At 45.0% G+C, this 21706-nt stretch overlaps 1 protein-coding gene across 3 annotated transcripts; it reads left to right on the forward strand.

The window, feature by feature from the left end:
• Window positions 1-1385: 1385 nt before the first annotated feature.
• Window positions 1386-19107, forward strand: kdr (kinase insert domain receptor (a type III receptor tyrosine kinase)). 3 transcript variants are annotated; one of them, XM_014168997.3, is made up of 29 exons: window positions 1386-1777; window positions 3054-3150; window positions 3378-3592; window positions 3818-3939; window positions 5033-5201; window positions 5391-5527; window positions 5912-6095; window positions 6314-6434; window positions 6546-6715; window positions 6960-7116; window positions 8261-8381; window positions 8474-8582; window positions 8702-9046; window positions 10660-10806; window positions 10919-11050; window positions 13932-14038; window positions 14520-14655; window positions 14769-14873; window positions 14986-15099; window positions 15510-15598; window positions 15848-16010; window positions 16438-16658; window positions 16740-16851; window positions 16955-17054; window positions 17248-17353; window positions 17501-17649; window positions 17826-17910; window positions 17994-18079; window positions 18208-19107. In XM_014168997.3, the coding sequence occupies exons 1-29, from the start codon at window positions 1708-1710 to the stop codon at window positions 18422-18424; spliced, it is 4086 nt and encodes a 1361-aa protein (XP_014024472.1). In that variant the 5' UTR covers window positions 1386-1707; the 3' UTR covers window positions 18425-19107. The 3 variants fall into 3 exon arrangements, with proteins under 3 accessions (XP_014024472.1, XP_014024473.1, XP_014024474.1); XM_014168998.3 differs by having other exon boundaries at window positions 16441-16658; XM_014168999.3 differs by having other exon boundaries at window positions 5036-5201.
• Window positions 19108-21706: the final 2599 nt, after the last annotated feature.

The raw sequence follows: 21706 nt of genomic DNA on the forward strand, positions 1-21706 counted from the left end.
TTAATTTATCATAGTCCAAACTCGTTATAGTTGCAAATACCATGAAGTTGCACCAAGGGAATTTTAACCAAACAGATTTGTTTTTGCAGGTGTTCTGTTTCCCCACATTTATTGATGAATGAATTTCCCATCATGAAAATGTGTCCCCATTCCCCAATCAAATATCTTAATCAATACCACCAAAAAACCCAGACAAATACAGCTTTTTACTCCAATCTGGTAACCCTCATTAAATCTGACATAGCACCTCCCAAAAACAAGCATACGAAAACAGCATTGGCATTAATAAAAATATTGAAAAAACGTAAGACAACTATTATATTATAAGTGTTTTGGTGACAACCTGGTTGAACCTCTACAGGATCTGTGGGTCCCCCACGGGACGGTTGAGCTAATGAAAAATTTCCCAGAAAGTTTAAATTCTTGTTATTCTAACTGCACTGTTCAATTAACTGTAGCCATTACAGTGAAATAATACCATGCTATTGTTTGAGGAGAGTGCACAGTTATGAACTTGAAAAGTTATTAATAGGCACATTTGGGCAGTCTTTGTACATCCTTTTGAACAGAAATGCAATGGTTTATTGGATCAGTCTAAAATGTTGTACATACACTGCTGCCATCCATTGGCCAACATCTAAATTATGCCCGGGCTGGAATAATACATTATGGCTTTTCTGTTGCATTTCAAAGATGATGGTACAAACTTTTTTTTAAAACACGTTTTTTTTCTTTTATTATCTTTTATCAGATCTAATGTGTTATATTCTACTACATTCCTTTCACATTTCCATAAACTTCAAAGTGTTTCCTTTAAAATGGTATCAAGAATATGCATATCCTTGCTTCAGGTCCTGAGCTACAAGCAGTTCGATTTGGGTGTCATATTAGGCGAAAATTGAAAAAAAAGGGGCAGATCCTTAAGAGGCAATATTGGGTTGTTAACACGGTTTTTTATATATATATAAATAAATGTGGGACACAAAACAAGGTAGTGTAGAACACCATTGCGCAAAATGCATTGCTCCAATAATTTTCAAAACAATGTTCTGAAGTTTGCCTCCCAAAAATGTATTTTCCTGTTATTTAAGTCGCACAAAAATGTGTGTATTTTCACACAAATTAAGCCGCACAAAAATGCACAAAAAGCATGAAATAAGCTGAAATACCTTTTTTACATAATTGCACGAATTGAGAGTGAGATTGTGTTGCACAACCCAAAGTTCCTTCCCTATAGATCTAGCCTTTGACCCTAATTATTTGGGTGGACTTATCCAAGTTTCTTTGAAACAGGTCAGTTAAGTTGAGAGATAACGAACCGGGGGCTGAGGAGATGGGGACGCTTACTCCTCCCTTGCGTTGTCTCACTCCTCTTTCTCCCTCTTTCCGCTACAGCGCGTTTCCACTGCCCGTTCCTATCTGCGCTCCATCCTTCCTCAGAGCGACCCATCAACTCCGCCAAACTGTTGAGCACGACTCACTGTCAGACTGTAGCCTAGTTACACTGCTGTGAAATAGGATTATCTATTTTATTCAGTTCATTGTGTTTTTGGCTCAGCATTTTCTAACATTGTCCAGTGGAATAGACAAATATCGTCAGTGTGCATGAAGAGGTGATGAACGGTTAGGATAGCCTTGGATTACTTTCTGGAGTGAACTTTGCGTATTGCGTGTTCATGCGGGGACAATCCATCTCTATTGTCGACGATGGCAAAGGCATTCTCCGTCATTACTTTATATTTCGTGGGCATTCTTCTGGGAGCCAGCAGGGTGATTGGTAAGATGAAACAGAAATCATATTGATCAAAATGATTAAGTTTAATATGTTCAGAAAACATTGGGATCTTAGGCTACCTTTTATGTGTTTCAATTGTGGTTTATTTTTACTTTACTAAAACTAACAACTGTATTTAGATGTTTATAAGAACTTAATATAATTTCAGGGATTTTGTGTTTGGTATAAAAGTCTGAACTCGAAAATATTGGTTCTATCTCACTAGGTCAGTAGACAATATAATAGAACACAGTTGAATTATTGACCATGAATTAGTAGAAATTGTGTAATAATTGGTAACATTCACAAGTGCAGTTGCCAGGTATAACACTTGATGCATTACATAATTACAATGTGTTAACAGTGGCTTTGATTATTCTTATGTGCATAGGTCAGTTACAATTCGTTTGGCCCCACATTCTGTTGTGGCCCTCATTATACCTGGCCCTTGGCCCTCAATCCTTTTAACAATCCATTTTGACACTTCATTTGTGGCAGTATAGCAAATGACCATTGAGCCAACAGATGTTCCTCCCCTCAATACTCTGGTGCTACACTTCATTTTCATATTCTTTGGATCAGTACGCTAATCAAAGACATCAGTAATATTGAACTGTTCCATAAACGTTGGATAATTTGGGGCTAGATATTCCACATTTCTGCATGTATAGTATATGTCCTGGCCCTCTCTGGGAGGCCGTATCCTCTGGAACAGGAACCCCACCTTAGGCGACACAGAGCTGGGCTATTCAGCCTGACCCGGCCCATCTGCCCTGGCTTCCTGTTTTGACACAGCTCCGCTCCGCCATTTGCTACAGGAGTGGAAAAATAGCGACAGAGTCCATAGAGTCCACGCCATGGATGCAAAACATTTCTCCCGTCTGTGCGATCCACTGTTGGAATGATTCATGAAACTTCATTTTATCATTGAATTACAAATGTGTTATGATGTGTTCTAGCTATCAGCATTCTAGATGCAGAGAATAAACTAGTGTGTCTGAGGAGTCTGGTGTGGATTCTGAGATTAGATATTGGAGAGCATAACCAGAGTTGGGATAGGAACCATTACCCATCTGATTTCATGTTCAGACATCACTCACACTCTACACTCCGGGAGTCTCCCAGTCCACATGTTTCTATACACATGATTTAAGGTTGGTTTGACATGAGAGTGAGCAGTCTCATATTGATCTCCACTGTGTGCTAATGCTGACTGAACTGTTGAGATTAGTCAATCATCAGGGTGATTGACTGACTGTTTACCTCTCCATTCCTACAGCATTAGAACTCCGGTTCATGCCTGACCCGCCAACACTGAGCATCCAGGAGAAAGTCCTCAGGATCAACACCTCAGACACACTGGCGATCACCTGCAGGTGAGACATACTGGAACCTGATGGGCCTCTCTTCTCCAGAAGCCTGGCAAATATGGCCGCAAACATAGCTCAAATGGTCTTAAAACTGATAATAAATAACTCTGATACCTCACATAATAAATCTCCATATAAGTCATCCATCCATCCATCCATCCATCCATCCATCCATCCATCCATCATCAAACTTTTCCCTTACATCATTCTCACTCTGTTCTTTGGATCCGCAGTGGCCGTCAGAACCTGGAATGGACCACATCCTATAATCGCAGCCGTGCTGGCAGTCGTCTCTCCATAGTAGACTGCAGTGGGTCAGGATTCTTCTGCATCAAATTACACATTTCCTCGGCCACCGTCAATGAGACTGGGAAGTATCAGTGCTCCTACAGAGACCTGGCGGTGGAGGATAGAAAAACCTCTGTGGCCGTTTATGTCTATGTCCAAGGTGTGCATCATCATTACCTCACTTTGGAATGACAAGTAGGCTTACCGAATCCCTCAAGCGTGACCCAATGGGTAATCTTGACTATCTGACCCAAGAGCTGCTTAGAGCTGCCTTAATAATGAGCCTACCTGATCTGATGTATGTACAGTATGGATTACATACAGTGTATGCTGTTGACTCTCACGATGTCTCATGACTCCTTTATGTATTTGTGTTTTATTTCAGACTATAAAGTGCCATTTGTTCCCTCTGACAAGGACTATGACGTTGTGTTCATCAGTGAGGGAGTCCAGGTGGTCATCCCATGCCTAGGGTCCGTGGAAAATCTCAATGTCACGCTACATACCGTAAGGACAGATCCACTGACTTTATTGTCCATTTGGGCGGACATTTTAAGGCATACTAAAGTAGACCTCACCAGCCAAAAGTGGCCCCCGAAAATTGCTCGCTGTGTCACATACTGTATGTGCAGATATGTGCCCTACATCATTGCTCTCTCTCGCTCTGCTGTGTGTGCATCTTGCCAGCTGTCACTCAAATGGCAGCGACTGAAGCTCCTTGGTTAGAACTCAAAAATGCTAGGGGGCTTACCCAAGTGGGGGAAAATGTAGGGAAAATTGCACAGCACAGCTACCAGAAAAACAGTCGCTCTAGGGATTCCGTGGCTAATTGAGGCAAGACAGTAATTCTGCTAATAGATTATGCATGTATGAACTACACATTGACATATCCAGCCCAAAGAGGCAGGTTTTAAAATGATTTAGTAGTTTCCAATGTTCTGGAGAATGTCTTTAAAGACATTAAAACACAGAACAGTATGTACAGTATGGGATACATGCAATATATTCTGTTCAGAATGGAGTCAAAATTCCAGAAGTTATTCTATCGCGTCTTATTTTGTCTAAAGTTGACAACTAAGACTGCTTCACCTCATACCTGCCTTTCCTCTAGTCTAACTACATGAAGTGGCCTACATTTGTGCTTCTCTTCTGTCAACAAAGCCAGTTGGTAAAGACCTTGCTCTCTCAGGTATGTTTTTGTTAGACTGCAGGCTTTGTGGGCGGCAGATAATGTCAGTTGAGATTCTGAGTCTGTTGCGTTGTTTCCATGTCAGTTCAAGGGAACAATAAACTGAGTTTTCATTTCCTGTCTGGGTTGTCCCCACCTTCAGTCAGTATTAGAACTCTGGGACCTTGTATATGGCCTGTATGGTTCATAGGACATTTTACTGAAAATGAGTGTTGGAAAAGCCACAATGCCCTCTGACCTAGCCAGTGCTGATCAAATGGTAAAACATCACTCATCATTTCCATGTGAGGGTTGGTCGGTCACCACCACCAGCAAAGAACCTGCTTTATTCCGTTTTGTCAAGTCGATGCAATGTTGTGATGTATCTGTAATTAGTTTTTCTTTTTTTATTCTGTGTCCTTTTTTCGTCAGAAGTATCCCACAAAAGAACTTTATCCAAACGGGAAGGACATTTATTGGGATAGCATGAAGGGTGTCTCAGTCCCCAGTCACCTGATCAGCTACGCTGGATTGGTCTTCTGTCAGACACGCATAAACAATGAGACCTACAAGTCATCGCTCTACATTGTTACAGTTGTTGGTAAGTGGGTTAGCTTTCAGCTTAGTGTATGAATCCTATTTAATCCACTGTATGTATGACTTACCAAGGTGTCATTGAAACTGTCAATCTAAGTTTGTGTTCATTTAACTTAAATGCATGTGTTTGTGAGTCTCAGGGGAACAATAGCCTGCTCACCACTCCGCTGTGTCTCCCCTCCCTTTTCCGCAGGATATAAGATCTATGACCTCACCCTGACCCCGGCACATGAGAGGCTGTCTGTGGGGGAGAAATTGGTGCTAAACTGCACTGCCTACACAGAGCTCAGCGTGGCCATCAACTTCACCTGGACACACCCTATCAGCCTGGTCAGTACCCTGCATGGCCCACTCTTATAGACAGACTGTGATTACTAAATGCACATGAAATCACTAACTCAGGCTTTATTGACTGACATGTTACTCATCACATTCCACCAGACACGGAAATCATAGACATGGTGATGATATTGACACTAACCTGACTCACCATAGACATATTCCATTCAAGAGAGGGATACCATATGATATATCCCTTCCTCTTACTCCCAAGGTTTCCTCCTTACTTCCTGCTTTCAGGAATGTTTTTAAACACAACTTCAGTTCAATGCTGCCCTTATATAATTCATGGTGTTGTCTTCTCACTTCTACCAGTCTTTAGGTTGATTTACAGTGCTTTTTATCCCCTCACTCTTCTTTCTGCCCCACTTGCAGGCCCCGGTGAATGGCTCTGGTCGGACCTACATCACATCACACAAGAAGAAGCTGTGGAGCTCTCTGGAACTGTCCAACACACTCATAGTGGAGAACGTGACCGGCAACTACACAGGAAAGTATACCTGCACAGCCTCCAGTGGAAAAATGGTCAAAACTGCATCTGCATCTCTTGTGGTTTTTGGTAGGTACACTTAGTGGTTTAAGCCACATCTGTTGTCCAAGGTACATAGTCTGGAGGTTTTTACACTTCTTTTGCAGATATCCTCTTATTGTCTTATATTAATAATGACCCCTGGTCTGGATTTATTGCACAATAATCCGTTATGTTACTTTGTGACATTGAATTGTTTTGATGACGATGGTAGCTGACAATGTTTATGTTGTTTTTGTTGTCATTAGAAAAGCCTTTTATTGATTTTGATGACCACAAGTGGGTTAAGGTTCTGGGGGTGAACGCTAGTGCCCAGAACATTAAGATCCCAGTCAAGTTCGACGCCTACCCAGAACCTACAGTCAGATGGTATGTTGATTATGTACAGTAATGATGTAGTGTATATGCTTGCAGTAGTTTATATTGTATTCTATGTATACTAGATATTTGTGTAAATTTAACCTGTCCTTATTTCTACAGGTATAAGAATGGCCAGCCTATCACTAAGGATGACTATAGATTTAAACCTGCCAGGGACTCTCTCATGATCCTTGGCCTAGCTGAAAAGGATGCTGGGAATTACACCGTGGTCTTGATCAATAAGATAACAAAAGAAGAGCAGAGACGCTCCGTCCAGCTCTTGGTCAATGGTATGGACCTCCTCCCCTCTCCTCTCTCCCATTCCTCTCTCATTACTCTCACCAGTCTTCTCCTCCTCTCCCCTCTAGCGCCTCCCTCCAATTTGTCTTATAGTTACCCCCTCTCTCTTTCTCCTTTATGCTGTACCTCTGTCTTAGACTTAAACTGTGACGTGACCATTGCCACGTTCACACTGCACTTAGCCTAGGCCATATGGAGTTTGCACCTGTCAAGTCATGGTTCATGTCTCCTCAGTCCCTCCCCATATCATTGAGAAGGAGGTTGCCGTGGACACTGATGTTCACATGTACGGCAGCAGCCCCACCCTCAGGTGCACTGCCCGTGGAATCCCCACACCCACACGCATCCAATGGCAGTGGATGTCCAGAGAGGACTGCCCACTCCTCTTTCAGTAAGTCTCACGTTCACTATGCGTGTGTGTGTGTGTGTGCGTGCGTGCGTGTCTGCATGATGCGTGTGCATGTGTGTGTAACCTCACCCTGCTGCTCCTCAGACATTCATTGTTACCAGTTGTTGATTCTGTGGAGGAACATCAGCATTCTAGATGTTGATGAAAGCATTAACAGAGACAATGAGTGTGCCCTGTGCCCTGCATCAGATTGTAGGATGTGATTCATACTTCTCACAATAAGTTGCGTGCATAATTTAAAAACACCAGGGAGCTTTAGACGGAGAAAACAGTCCGATCTTATCTTTGTATGGTTTTGTATGGATTTTTATATGATCCCAGTATTCTCTATGGATTATGGATAGCCTTGTATTCCAGAGAACTTTGATGATTGAGTCTCTTAGGAAAATTGTGATTGGGTAGAGCTGGGGCTTCATAATGGGCTGTGATTAGTGAATGGGCCCCTCAGGTATGCAGTAATGTGAGGATTGTTGATAGAGTGGTTGGAGTGTATGGTCCAGTCTACTGTACAGACCAACAGTAAGGTCTTATCTTCAGCCTGCACATCCAAGCACTTCCTCGGACCTGGTCAGGGTTTCCTGTTGTTCCCAGTGCACTACTCTGTCTAAAGGCTTCTTCCTGTGCAACCCTGTCTCTACCTCCTCGTCTTCCCTCCATCCTTCACTACCACCATCACTCCATTCATCTCTGGCTCCCCATTTCACAGATCATTTTTGTGTCTCTCTCTCTCTCTCTCTCTCTCTCTCTCTCTCTCTCTCTCTCTCTCTCTCTCTCTCTCTCTCTCTCTCTCTCTCTCTCTCTCTCTCGATCCGTCTATTTCTATGCGTCTCTGTTTGAGTTCTGGTCTCTACTGTAGTGGTGTGTCTTTGTTGACAATCCCACCCACTCCAGTCTGTAAACAAATGACGTAACCTCTCCTGAAATCACCATCTCCCAGCTGAGAACAGGGACCAATAGATCAGGAACATGCTGTAATTATAAAGGCTATAGTCTTCTATTTATATTTCTGTGTCCGTGTGTATGTTTATTTGTTTTTGTGTATCTACGGTGCTGTGCTTATATGGATTTTTTTTTGTGTTGAACAATAGCAGTGTGTCAATGGAGTGATTTTGGTTTTGCCCTGCAGGTCAGGAGTGGTGAGCTCTGGGGTCAAGCTGGAGGACTGTACCAAATGGAGGGACATCAGCAAATCCACAGGGCAGAATCCTATCGCCCAAATTAGCAGTGACACAGATAACTTACACAAGGTAAAGATCATTCCTTCCTCTCTAAGTGATCTCAGTCATTTATTATATCAATGAATTAGTAAAATAATAGTCAAGATCATTTTTGTCTGCAGACTGTGAGTTCTCTGAAGATCCAGAAAGCCAAGGTCCACGCCCTCTACAAATGCCTGACTTCTAACAGAGCGGGACAAGATTCGCGCATTATCGTCTTCCATGTGACACGTACGCTTCTTTTTATGCTTCTTCTGTTCTTTAAGGTTGGGCTCATTGGTGCGTCGTCCATGAGAACACCTCATGATTAAGTGTGTGTGTGTGTGTGCGTGTGATTGTCTACTCTACAGGTGGTCTGGAGCTGAGTGTGTCTCCATCCCGTGAGCCCATTGAGCAGGACCAGGTGGTTCTGAGGTGTAAGGCAGACAGGCTGATCTATGGAAATCTGGCCTGGTTCCGTGTGGAGAATGAGTTTGACCCAGAGCAGGTCCCTGCCGTGCAGTCCTGTCGAGGCCTGTCCCTGTCCCAGCAGCCCTTGTCCCAGGCTGTCCTCTCTGGGCTGCAGGGCACCAACGTTACCCTGGAGCTGCCCCTGACCAACGTGTCTCGGGGGGACCAGGGGGTGTACGCCTGCCAGGTGGAGAACATCAAGACTGGGGAGAGGACCTGTCTCCTCCGACACCTCACCCTCAGAGGTACAAATCTGTACCTGGACCATATTTATCAGCCATCTCTACAATCACTTGGGCCACTCTCACAGGTCTTTAACCTCTCTGGGCTAGGTGGCACCAAATCGTCCCACCTACGTAACAGCCAGTGCAATCCCGTGGCGCGTTATTCAAAAACCTTAGAAATGCAAAACCTTCAATTTTTCAAACATATGACTATTTTACACCATTTTAAAGATAAGACTCTCGTTAATCTAACCACACTGTCCGATTTCAAAAAGGCTTTACAACGAAAGCAAAACATTAGATTATGTCAGCAGAGTACCCAGCCAGAAATAATCAGACACCCATTTTTCAAGCTAGCATATAATGTCACATAAACCCAAACCACAGCTAAATGTAGCACTAACCTTTGATGATCTTCATCAGATGACAACCCTAGGACATTATGTTATACAATACATGCATGTTTTGTTCAATCAAGTTCATATTTATATCAAAAACCAGCTTTTTACATTAGCATGTGACTAGCATGTGACTAGCATTCCCACCGAACACTGCCGGTGAATTTACTAAATTACTCAAGATAAACGTTCACAAAAGCATAACAATTATTTTAAGAATTATAGATACAGAACTCCTCTATGCACTCGATATGTCCGATTTTAAAATAGCTTTTCGGTGAAAGCACATTTTGCAATATTCTCAGTAGATAACCCGGCATCACAGGGCTAGCTATTTAGACACCCAGCAAGTTTAGCACTCATCAAAGTCAGATTTACTATAAGAAAAATGTTATTACCTTTGCTGTCTTCGTCAGAATGCACTCCCAGGACTTCTACTTCAATAACAAATGTTGGTTTGGTCCAAAATAATCCATTGTTATATCCAAACAGCGGCGTTTTGTTCGTGCGTTCAAGACACTATCCGAAAGGGTAAATAAGGGTTACGAGCATGGCGCAATTCGTGACAAAAAAATTCTAAATATTCCATTACCGTACTTCGAAGCATGTCACCCGCTGTTTAAAATCCATTTTTATGCCATTTTTCTCGTAAAAAAGCGATAATATTCCGACCGGGAATCTGCATTTAGGTAAACAGACGAAAAAAAATAAAGCATTCGGTCGACTCGGGCACGCGCCTAAGCCCACAGTACTCTGAGCGGCCACTTGCCAAACGCGATAAAGTGTTTCAGCCAGAGCCTGCCTCGATATCCTTCAGCTTTTTCCCGGGCTCTGAGAGCCTATGGGAGCCGTAGGAAGTGTCACGTTAGAGCAAAGATCCTAAATCTTCAATAAAAACAGCCTAGATGAAACACATGTCAGACAGGCCACTTCCTGCATGGAATCTTCTCAGGTTTTGGCCTGCCATATGAGTTCTGTTATACTCACAGGCACCATTCAAACAGTTTTAGAAACTTTAGGGTGTTTTCTATCCAAAGCCAATAATTATATGCATATTCTAGTTACTGGGCAGGAGTAGTAACCAGATTAAATCGGGTACGTTTTTTATCCGGCTGTGTCAATACTGCCCCCTAGCCCTAACAGGTTAACCAAGGTCCTCTCATGGGTACCGCAGGTTTCTAGATCTAGTCTAGTGTTTGGCAAAATATTTAGAGTCCTGTCTTGGGTTTTTTTTAGCACTTGAGGCCGCGAGGATCCTGAACAATTTGACAGACCAGAGAGTGAACGTCAGTGCGACGACCATGCTAATATGTGAGGTGACCGGTACACCCACCCCGACCGTGATGTGGACCAAACACAACCAAACAGTGGTGGACGGCTCTGGTAATGGCATGACCCAATGGTTACTAATACCACTTCTGCTGCTACCATGTCTACTTTGTGTTACATACAGTACAATACTGGTATTAATGCCATGGACCTTTTTTTGCCACAGGTGTGATTCTGAGCCGATTGAACCAGACCCTGACAATCCAGCGTGTGAAGAAGGAGGACGGTGGTCTGTATACCTGTACTGCCTGTAATAGCCGGGGCTGTGACACATCTCAGAGCAACCTTATCACTGAAGGTCAGTCTCTCCCACTACGGGAAACTGGACCACAGCATAGGAAACAGCCAGCACTAATCACGCTACAGATATAATGCAGTATGACATAATGCCTGTATTTCCTGTTCTCTGGTGGTGTATCCATAAACAAAAGAAGGTACAGGCATAACCAAAGAGGGATTCACACCACAATGAATTTATTCAGTTTTACTCATGATATCTTACCCATAAACTCCCATATAGACCATTCATTCATTTCTAGATTTTATTATAGCTTGCCTCAAGGTTCGCCTGATTCACCTCCCACTTAAGACATTCTGCTATATCAAAGATGGAGTGTATAAATAACTGTTCCCTCACGGAGCAGGAAGCGGGCCCTGTTAGAGCACATCCTCCTGGGAGTTTCAGAATACCAAACAATAAGAAGCCCAGCAAGGACAAAGGGAGAGGCCGGCCTAGAACGCTGAGACACAGCAACAAACAAACAAACAGACGTACAGAGAGTGACCAGTTACAGATGTAGGATCTTAATTTGATCACTCTTTTGTTGCTAAGAATTTCCTGGCACAACAGAAAATGCAAACTTGCTGTGTTTAATTTTCTACTTTAAAATGTCAGACTCGATTTGCCCTAACAAAAAAATGTATCAACCCTTACAAAAAAATGTCCATTAATTCTAATCCACATAATAATTCACATTAAATGTTGCTCCAGAATTATTTTCCTTCTGTAGAAAACTGTCTCAAATTAAGATCCTGCATCTGTAGGGCCTACGTGACCCAGCCCCCATCACAGGCCTCTGGCCACCGGCCCGTCACCCAGTCAGAGCTCAGGGTCTCTCAGGCGCCAGTGAGCCTCACTAACGAGGCAGGACAGAGGACAGAGGCTGCCTCAGCTCACTAACGAGAAGTTCCTCTTATATGTGGGCGGAGGACAAGAGAGGGATATTAGGCAAAAGAGAGAAAAGGGGATATAGATGGAAAGAGAGAGAAGGAGTAGGGTGGAAACATTAACGATGAGGGTAGATCATTAGGGTTCTACAGCTTGTAGTCACAGGCTTATGGTGTGATGACAGTTTTTTCCCAGGTTGACTTTGGCCAGAGTGATGCTGACCCCAGAACATTTGTTATGACTAGATAGAATATCAGGTCTGCTCACAGCCTGAATTCCAACAGTGCCCTTCCTCCAATCACACACACACACACACACACACACACACACACACACACACACACACACACACACAGGTTTCCTGAAACCGTGTTCCTCCTAGCTTGGTACTGATTTATAGCCAAAGCACATTGTAATTGGCAAATTCCAAACTGACAGAGAAAATCTATTTCAAATCATTTTTTTGTTTATTTAACAGAAGTGGTTTATTTAACAGAAACTCAGATTTGATATGTGAACCCCTTCAGTCAATAGCTTGTGTCACCTCCATCAGCAGCGATAACTTGGGAGTAAACGTCTCCTATAGCCAGTAATCAGTCTCTGACGTCTGTTTTGACAGATTTCTTCCCCCACTCCTCCTTACAGAACTCAGCCAATTGAGTGAGGTTTGAGGGGTGTCTGGCATGAACTTCCCGCTTCAGGTCCTGCCACAGCATCTCGATTGGATTTAGGTCAGGACTTTGACATGGCCAATTCAAAACACAAATCTTCTTTCTCCTGAGCCATTCTTTGGTAGATTTGCTTGAATGCTTTGGGTCATTGTCTTGTTGGAAGACCCATTTTAAGCCCAGCTTTAGTTCCTTGTCTGATGGCCTGACGTTCTGTTTAAGAATCTCCTGGTACACCTCAGAATTCATGGTTCCAGGTCCAGAGGACGAAAAGCAGCCCCAGATCTTGACATTCCCACCACCATGCTTGACTGTTCTGATAATGTTATTTTGGTGGTAGGCAGTGTTGGGTTTTTGCCAAACATAGCAGTGTTGATTGTGACCAAAAAGGTACATTTTGGACTCATCGGTCCAGAGAATGGACTTCCAGAAACCTTCAGGTTTGTCCAGGTGGTCTCTGGCAAAGTTAAGACGGGCAGTTTGGTTCTTTTTTGACAGCTGCGGCTTCTCCCTTAGCAACCCTCCCATGAATGGCATTTCGATTCAGTGTTCTTCTTATTGTTGAAGCATGCACAGTCACCTGAGATGCAGCAAGGAAGGTCTACAAATCTCTAGATGTTATGTTAGGGTTGGCTTTTACCTGATTTCTTGTGGCTCTTGGGGATATTTTGGAAGGGCGTCTACTTCTAGGCTGAGTTGCTGTCATGTTAAATGCTCTCCATTTGTAAATGATTTGCCTCACAGTGGACTGATGGAGCTCAAATCATCTTGAGATGATTTTATAGCCTTCCCCAGACTGATGAGCTCTCACTACGCTAGTCCTGATGTCCTCTGACCTCTCCTTTCCTCTCGGCATGGTGTGCTTTGCATTCACCTGGATGGGTAACAACAAACTGACCAGGCTTCTTATCTCTATTTATCAGAGTCCCGCCCAAACTCTTTCCTAACGATCTCTCCTTTGATTGGTTCATTTGGTACCCAATTATTTACCCACCTGATTCTACTTACCTACTTGATTTAACCAATGCAACTTGGCTTTCACTTATTTTTTCACCTGCACTAATTCCTTTTTCATTTCATTTTTCTACTACACGCATGATTTTCTCTACACCAACATACGGTATTGGTAAATATAAACCTGCTATGTCAGATCAAAACGACTGGTTCTGATCCAATTAAGATTTCATGGTAAAAACTAAAACAATCTGTAATTTCAACAAGGAGTTCACATACTTTCAAGCAGCACTGTATAACGATTGAGTAATGAAGAGGTAAATACCCTTGTACAGTTTACTGTAGTTCATACTACTTCATACTCACTCTGGTTATTGTTTTGGTTGTAGGAGCAGAGGAGAAGACTAATGTAGAGCTGATTGTTCCTATTGGCTCTGTGGTCATCGCCATGTTCTTCTGGCTACTCATCGTCTTCGTCATCCGCAGCAGGAAAAGAGTAAGACAGACTGCTCTACTCATCCCCTTTCCACACTCCTCTGCACAGGCCCACACACAGAGTCACACACACACACACTCACAGCCATACACACACAGCCACACACACAGACGGATGGGTCTGACAGATGAGAAGTGACTGGTCTAGCGGTCAGTGTCTACACTCCTTTGTGTTGGGGAACAACAGAGCCACATTCTGCTGCCAGTCCCTCCGTTACTGGCCGGGCCTGGCATGGCATCTAACTGATGAACCAGCAGAGAGGGGACTAACACATGACAAACTCTCATGGACAAACTTCCACATGACAAACTCTCATAGACAAACTTCCATAAATAAACATAAAAGGGGGCTTTCCATCCATCAGGGGTAATGTCTGAAGACACTGTATCTGTAGGTCATTATAGAAAAGATGTAATAAATATAAAAAATATATACTTTTCTCTCTTTCGTTCTCTCTCATCCCCCCATTCCCTCTCTCTAGCCAAATAATGGGGACATGAAGACAGGGTACCTGTCCATCATCCTTGACTCTGAGGACATGCCCATGGACGAGAACTGTGAGAGGCTCACATACGACGCCAACAAGTGGGAGTTCCCTCGTGACAGGCTGAAGCTAGGTGAGACTTTCAGATCCTTATGGGCACAGTTTTGGGGAGAAAGAGACGCTATACACAGGCGAGATGAACGTTTTAAATCCACTGTCTGAAATGATATATGGTGTGTTTTGAAGGTGACCAATTGGGCCGTGGAGCTTTTGGACAGGTAGTAGAGGCCGCAGCCTTTGGCATAGAGAAAGCCACTACCTGTACTACAGTGGCAGTCAAGATGCTGAAAGGTGGGTACACCTCCTTCTCATCCCCTGGCATGCACACACACACACACATACACCCACACACACACACACATACTAAATGAGCTGACTGAGTTTTTATCTCTGCCCACCACAGAGGGAGCCACCTCCAGTGAGTGCCGTGCACTGATGTCAGAGCTGAAGATCCTCATCCACATCGGCCACCATCTCAATGTGGTCAACCTGCTGGGGGCCTGCACCAAACCAGGGAGTGAGTCTTCACACACTCACACATTTCATATTTCACATATTCCCTTTCCTATTTTCTTTCCCCCCTCTTTTTCTCTCGCACCATCTCTGCTTCTACCTTTCTTGGCACCCCTTTCTCCCACTCTTCCATTTGTGTTCTGCACATTGTGTTCATCAGGAAGTGTCTGCTTTATTAGTGGTGAGAGGCAGAGAATAACAAGCATGCTCTATCTGTCCTAATTGTATATCTGCTCAAACCGCAGAGAGGAAGCCCTGTTCTGGGAACGGGGAAGAGGGCCTCTGTTTCCATGCCCTCTCTCTCTTTCTCACTCTTACGCTTTCCCTTACTTTACTACACACTCCCATTCTACAGTGCTCTAGTGAAGTGATGATCTTCCTCTGATATTGAACCTTTTCTCCCTCTCCCCGCAGGTCCATTGATGGTGATTGTGGAGTACTGTAAACACGGCAACCTCTCCAGCTATTTAAAGAGCAAGCGTGGAGAGTACAGCCCCTTCAAGGTAAATGAGCCATGCCCCAGCAACAGCGGTCTGTAAAGCTCAGCCAGCCTCTGATGTGGTTACACTGATCCCAGAACATTACACAAGTGTTCTCCGTGATTCTCTCACGTTGTCTGCCTGCCTGAGCCGCTGGAAACTACCAGCTTCCATTTCATGTTGTATTGCTTGGGCCAGGAGTTTTCCAGTCCAGTTTTTCTATTGGACTTTTCGTCCTTGATCCTTTGACATGCCATTTCTCCATGGTTACAGAGGAGGCGGCCTCGGTCAGGTCAGTGGGAGCGGATGGAGGAGGACGTGACTGAAGGGGACCTGGGTTTGGGGACCAGCACCCACTTGGACATTTGCACTGGGACAGCAGTCTGCTCCAGACTGGGAGAGGAGAGCTCTGTTAGCCACGTAGAGGAGGAGGATGGTACTGCAGCTCTATTTCGCTATACTCACCTCATGCAAATACTGTACATATCACCAATAGGATTTATATAGATGTAGGATCTTAATTTGAGCCAGTGTGCTACAGCGGGAAAATAATCATGCAGCAACGGGACATTTTAATTATTATGTGGGTTATATTTAATATACATTTTTGTAGGTTTTGATACGTTTTTTGTTAGGGCAAATCAAGTCTGAAATTCATTTCAAAGTGGGAATTACAAACTTTAGAAGCCTTTTTAAAACTCAAATACACTATTTGCAGGAAAATTCTAAACAACAAAAGATTGATCAAATTAAGATCCTTCATTTGTATGCACCACTTCACTGATCACAATGTATAATGTATGACGTGATAATGTGATAATATAACCTCTCTGCTATTACTAAATGCCCAATTTGAACCCAAGCAGAGAGTTGTGAGTGGGAGGAGCACCTGACCATGGAGGACCTGATCAGCTACAGCTTCCAGGTGGCCAAGGGCATGGAGTTCCTATCCTCTCGCAAGTGCATCCATCGGGACCTAGCAGCTAGGAACATCTTGCTCTCAGAAAACAACATTGTGAAGATCTGTGACTTTGGTCTGGCCAGAGACGTCTACAAAGACCCCGACTACGTCCGCAAGGGAGACGTAAGCTACTAAGAACACGCCGTACCTCAGTCACTATCCGTGGTTATTACAACGTCTCATAAACTGTGACTCTCTCTACAGGCGCGGCTCCCTCTGAAATGGATGGCTCCTGAGACCATCTTTGACCGGGTCTATACCACACAGAGCGACGTGTGGTCCTTTGGCATTCTGCTCTGGGAGATCTTCTCTCTGGGTGAGCCAAGTGACAGTACCTCTTCAAACACAACTTGACCACTTAGTGGCCAGACCATAACCACACTGTAACTGTATTATAACGGTTGTTCTCTCCACCACAGGGGCATCTCCATACCCTGGTGTTGGCATTGATGAGGCCTTCTGCAGGAGGCTGAAGGAAGGGACTAGGATGAGAGCACCAGACTACGCCACCACTGAGATGTGAGTGGACTACTGAAATACAGCATATCACACGACATTACATACTGAAGCCTGCTCAATTCCATTATGACTGTGAAATACAATTATCTGCCAATAGAATCTGCCACGTGAAGCCATAGACAACAATGTGACTCCATTGCAGTGTGTTGCAGTGATGAATTAACAAATGACCAGGTAATGATTGTTCTGCTAGATATCAAACCATGTTGGACTGCTGGCTGGACAAACCTACCGACAGACCAAATTTCACCGAGCTCGTAGAACATCTGGGGAACCTGCTACAGGCCAGCGCTCATCAGGTCTGTTGGTGTACATACATGTGTTACGAGCGCTAGTTTATTTATGAGGGTATTGGTGCACGGTGTGTGAGTTAGTTCATCTTATTGTGTGTGTATGAGGTGAGAGTGTAAGGTCTGAGAGTGTAATCGATGTGTGTTTACCTTCAGGATGGGAAGGACTACATCCCTCTGACAGCAGTGGAGGTGGAGGGGGGCTCACTCAGCCCTGAACCCAGGAACCCCTTCACCAGGATCATCAGAGAGGAAACCCATGTCCCCCAGATACACTGCGACAACACACCCGCCATCTCGCTTGGGTCAGCAACATGCACACTGACTCAAATTAACACCAAGCATCACATTGATCCGTCACAATTTAAACCCCAATATAGTGGACTACCTTTGTGTAGTTTGTATGGACACTTGCTAGTTGTTAGTGTAACTTGTGATGCCTAGCTGTTGATTACCCCCCCAACCCCACTGCTCCTTATAGGCTCTCCCAGCAGAGTGACAGGTGCAGTCGACCACTCAGTGTGAAGACTTTTGATGACGTCCCTGTGGGCCATAGCAGCATCATGGTGAGTGTCTCCATGGTTACAAACAGTGTCACTGTTACATATCAACAGCCAATAATCTGAGTGCATGTGGGTGTTCCCTACAGGAGGGTCAGACGGACAGCGGTATGGGCCTATCACCAGAGGAGATGAAGAGTCTGGACCATCAGCGTCACCGCACGTCCAACTTCAGGTGAGAAAACAGGAGGCCCATAACCCCCAACCCAATGGTTATGTATTACACTCTGGACTCTCACAGCATTTGTGTGATTGTTACTGTATTTGTTTATTGGATTATAAATGGTTCCTGTCCTCCTATAGTCACATCCAGCGATGTAAGAGTAAGGAGTCTCTGGCCTCCGAGTCGTCCAATCAGACGAGTGGGTACCAGTCAGGCTACCACTCAGACGACACTGACGCACCCATTTATGCTAATGAGGAGATGATCATGAAGAGAAGCATTGTAAAGAAGCCACTGCCGCCCAAAACAGCAGACAAGTTCAGTGTTGAGGTGCGCTACAGTGCACCCCCTGTTTAGCCCCTAATGGTCACCACCATCATCACTAGCACTGTTCCCCTAACTGCCCACAAAATATACCCCTCTCCTTGAGCCTGTTTTTGCAGCACACAGTAGTACCCTCAGGTGACCATCAGGAACAATGACATCACATACGTAGTAGTGGCTTATCCATTGCATTGTTTATTCAGTCAAAGTATTTTGTTATGAGATAAATGTAATATATTCAATGGGATTGATGAAGGTTGTATGAGATCATTCATCATTGTAAAGACCACTGTTTTTAGCAAACCCTTGGAATGCAATCATGTTTACACAGTCGATGGAAGGTCAGGGGAGCCACAGGGACACACCCAGTTCCTGAGAAGCAATCCGCCCACTTCCTCTATTGCAGGAAATGGCAACTGGAATTTGACAATTGAATTAGCAAATGTTTTCATTGTTTTTTCTTTCTTTTTCTGTCAATTGTGTTTTATTGGAAAAAGCCAGTCTACATCTCACACAAGTGGTTTTATCAAATGCAACACCTTAAAATCTTTTGTACGGACAAGTTTCTATCAGATGTTTTGCTTTTTCTAGATTGTTCTTGCCTCTCAATTGTACAGTTTATTATAATAACTTGCCTTATTTGATCGAAACTGATATCTACTGTACTAAACCTGTAATAAATGTAACTAGTTTTATAAAATAAATATATACTTGTAGACCTGTGTGTGTGTATTTTCCTTTCTTTGTCAAATTGAACTTGAGGAGACAATACTTTCCCACCCATAGTCGGTGTTTTGATTTAAGCCCTTCTCAGTAATTGGTATTTACACTTACCTTATGCATAACAGGCTTTGCAGGTGTGACTCCCTGATGTGCATTGAAAACATTTAATTAAACCGCTGAAAACCCTCCCACTTGCTGGCCAACAGATTTTCTCATGGAGTTTTCATTCAACAGGGTTTTCAGTACATTTATCTAAAGCCATATCTTTACATACGATTTACGAAAACATACGAAAATGAGAATTTTCTCAGACTCACTGACTAGAATATACTGTATATCGAGAGAAGTTCAGAATAGGAATTATGAAAGCAAACCATCTTAAATAATACACATATATTTGTATCCTTTATTTGTTGTTGCACCAATTGATAGATAAAAAAAATACTCTGATTTTGTAGATTATTTAGGGTTAGGAAAGTATTTATGAGTCATACATAAACAGGGTTGGAGTGTCACGGTTGTCGTAGGATGAAGGAGCAGACCACGTGTGTATCGTTCCACATTTTCTTTATTAAACTGTGAAACTATGTAATACATACAAATAAACTAAATGAACAAAACAACAAACCGTGACGAAGAGTTACAACATACACTTACTCAAAAACAATCTCCCACAAACCCAGGTGGGAAAAACAACTACTTAAGTATGATCTCCAATTAGAGACAATGATGACCAGCTGCCTCTAATTGGAGATCATCCCAAAAAAGCCCAACATAGAAATACAAAAACTAGAACATAACAACATAGAAAATCTAAACTAGAAAAAGAAACCTCTCACGCCCTGACCTAGTCTACCATAGAAAATAACAGCTTTCTATGGTCAGGACGTGACAGTATCCCCCCCAAAGGTGCGGACTCCGAACGCCACCTAAAACAACAAAAAAAACAAAAAAAAGGGAGGGTTAGGGTGGGTGACTAATGTCGGTGGCGGCTCTGGTGCAGGACGAAGAACCTTCTCATCCCGCGGATCCTCCAGCAGAGGAGGCGGCTCCGGTTCAGGGCGTAACCCCCGTTCTGCCCGCTGATCCCTCTGCTTTTGTGTCACCGAACCCTGGATCGTTGCCGAAGGACCCGGACCGTGGATCATCACCGGAGGTTCTGGACTGCAGAACGTCGCTGGAGGCTCCGGACTGGGGGACGTCTCAGGAGGCTCCGGACTGGGGGACGTCTCAGGAGGCTCCGGACTGGGGGACGTCTCAGGAGGCTCCGGACTGGGGGACGTCTCAGGAGGCTCCGGACTGGGGGACGTCTCAGGAGGCTCCGGACTGGGGGACGTCTCAGGAGGCTCCGGACTGGGGGACGTCTCAGGAGGCTCCGGACTGGGGGACGTCTCAGGAGGCTCCGGACTGGGGGACGTCTCAGGAGGCTCCGGACTGGGGGACGTCTCAGGAGGCTCCGGACTGGGGGACGTCTCAGGAGGCTCCGGACTGGGGGACGTCTCAGGAGGCTCCGGACTGTGGGACGTCTCAGGAGGCTCCGGACTGTGGGCCGTCTCAGGAGGCTCCGGACTGTGGGCCGTCTCAGGAGGCTCCGGACTGTGGGCCGTCTCAGGAGGCTCCGGACTGTGGGCCGTCTCAGGAGGTTCCGGACTGGGAACTGTCGCCGGAAGCTCCGGACTGGGAACTGTCGCCGGAGCTCCGGACTGGGAACTGTCGCCGGAAGCTCTGGACTGGGAATGCGCACTGGAGGCCTGATGCGTGGGGCTGGCACAGGTGGCGCCAGACTGGTAACACGCACCTCAGGGCGAGTGCGGGGAGCAGGAACAGGACACCCCGGACAGGGCAGGCACCCTGGAGGCTTGATGCGTGGGGCTGGCACAGGTGGAGCCAGACTGGTGACACGCACTTCAGGGTGAGTACGAGGCGCAGGCACAGGGCGTACTGGGCTGTGGAGGCGCACTGGAGGTCTGGAGCATAGGGCTGGCAAAATCCGTCCTGGCTGGATGCTCACTTTAGCCCGGCAAGTGCGGGGCGCTGGCACAGGGCGTACTGGGCTGTGAATGTGCACTGGAGACACCGTGCGTATCACCGCAAAACATGGTGCCTGACAGGTCACACGCTCCCTCAAGCGAGTGCGTGGAGGAGACACAGGACGTACCAGACTGGGGAGGTGCACTGAAGGCCCGATGTCATGAAACAGGTGCATATGACACCGGACTGGTGTCACGCTCCTCAGCACGCCCGCTCTGCAGCGCTCTCAATGCTAACACCTCTCTCCGGAATCTTGCGTCGAGTTCCTCACTCGTCTCCCTGACTGGCTCTGGTTCACCCCTCAGCTCTCCACGGTAAGCACGAGGAGTTCTCAGGGCCCAAACCTGACTCCACCAAACTCCCCGTGTGCCCAATTCTTGGGGGGGAGCTGCCTCTCGGGCTTCCGTCGTTGCCATGCTATTTCCTCGTATTGTCGCCGTTCCTCTCTTGCTGTCTCCGCCTGCTTGCCTTGATGGTATAACGCCTCGTAATATCGCCGTTCTGTTCTCGCTGCTTCAATCTCCTCCTTAGGATGGTGATACTCCCCGGGCCTTGTCCAGG

This window comes from Salmo salar, chromosome 23 (assembly GCF_965601325.2).
Source record: "Salmo salar chromosome 23, fSalSal1, whole genome shotgun sequence".
NCBI classification, from domain to species: Eukaryota; Metazoa; Chordata; class Actinopteri; order Salmoniformes; family Salmonidae; genus Salmo; species Salmo salar.

Bases quoted from the DNA above. Each gene is read 5' to 3' on its own strand.
- kdr (XM_014168997.3), top strand. From the start codon at position 1,708: ATGGCAAAGGCATTCTCCGTCATTACTTTATATTTCGTGGGCATTCTT. The intron at 8,583-8,701 runs GTACGCTTCTTT...TCTACTCTACAG, and splicing joins TATCGTCTTCCATGTGACAC to GTGGTCTGGAGCTGAGTGTG. The intron at 18,080-18,207 runs GTGAGAAAACAG...GTCCTCCTATAG, and splicing joins CACCGCACGTCCAACTTCAG to TCACATCCAGCGATGTAAGA.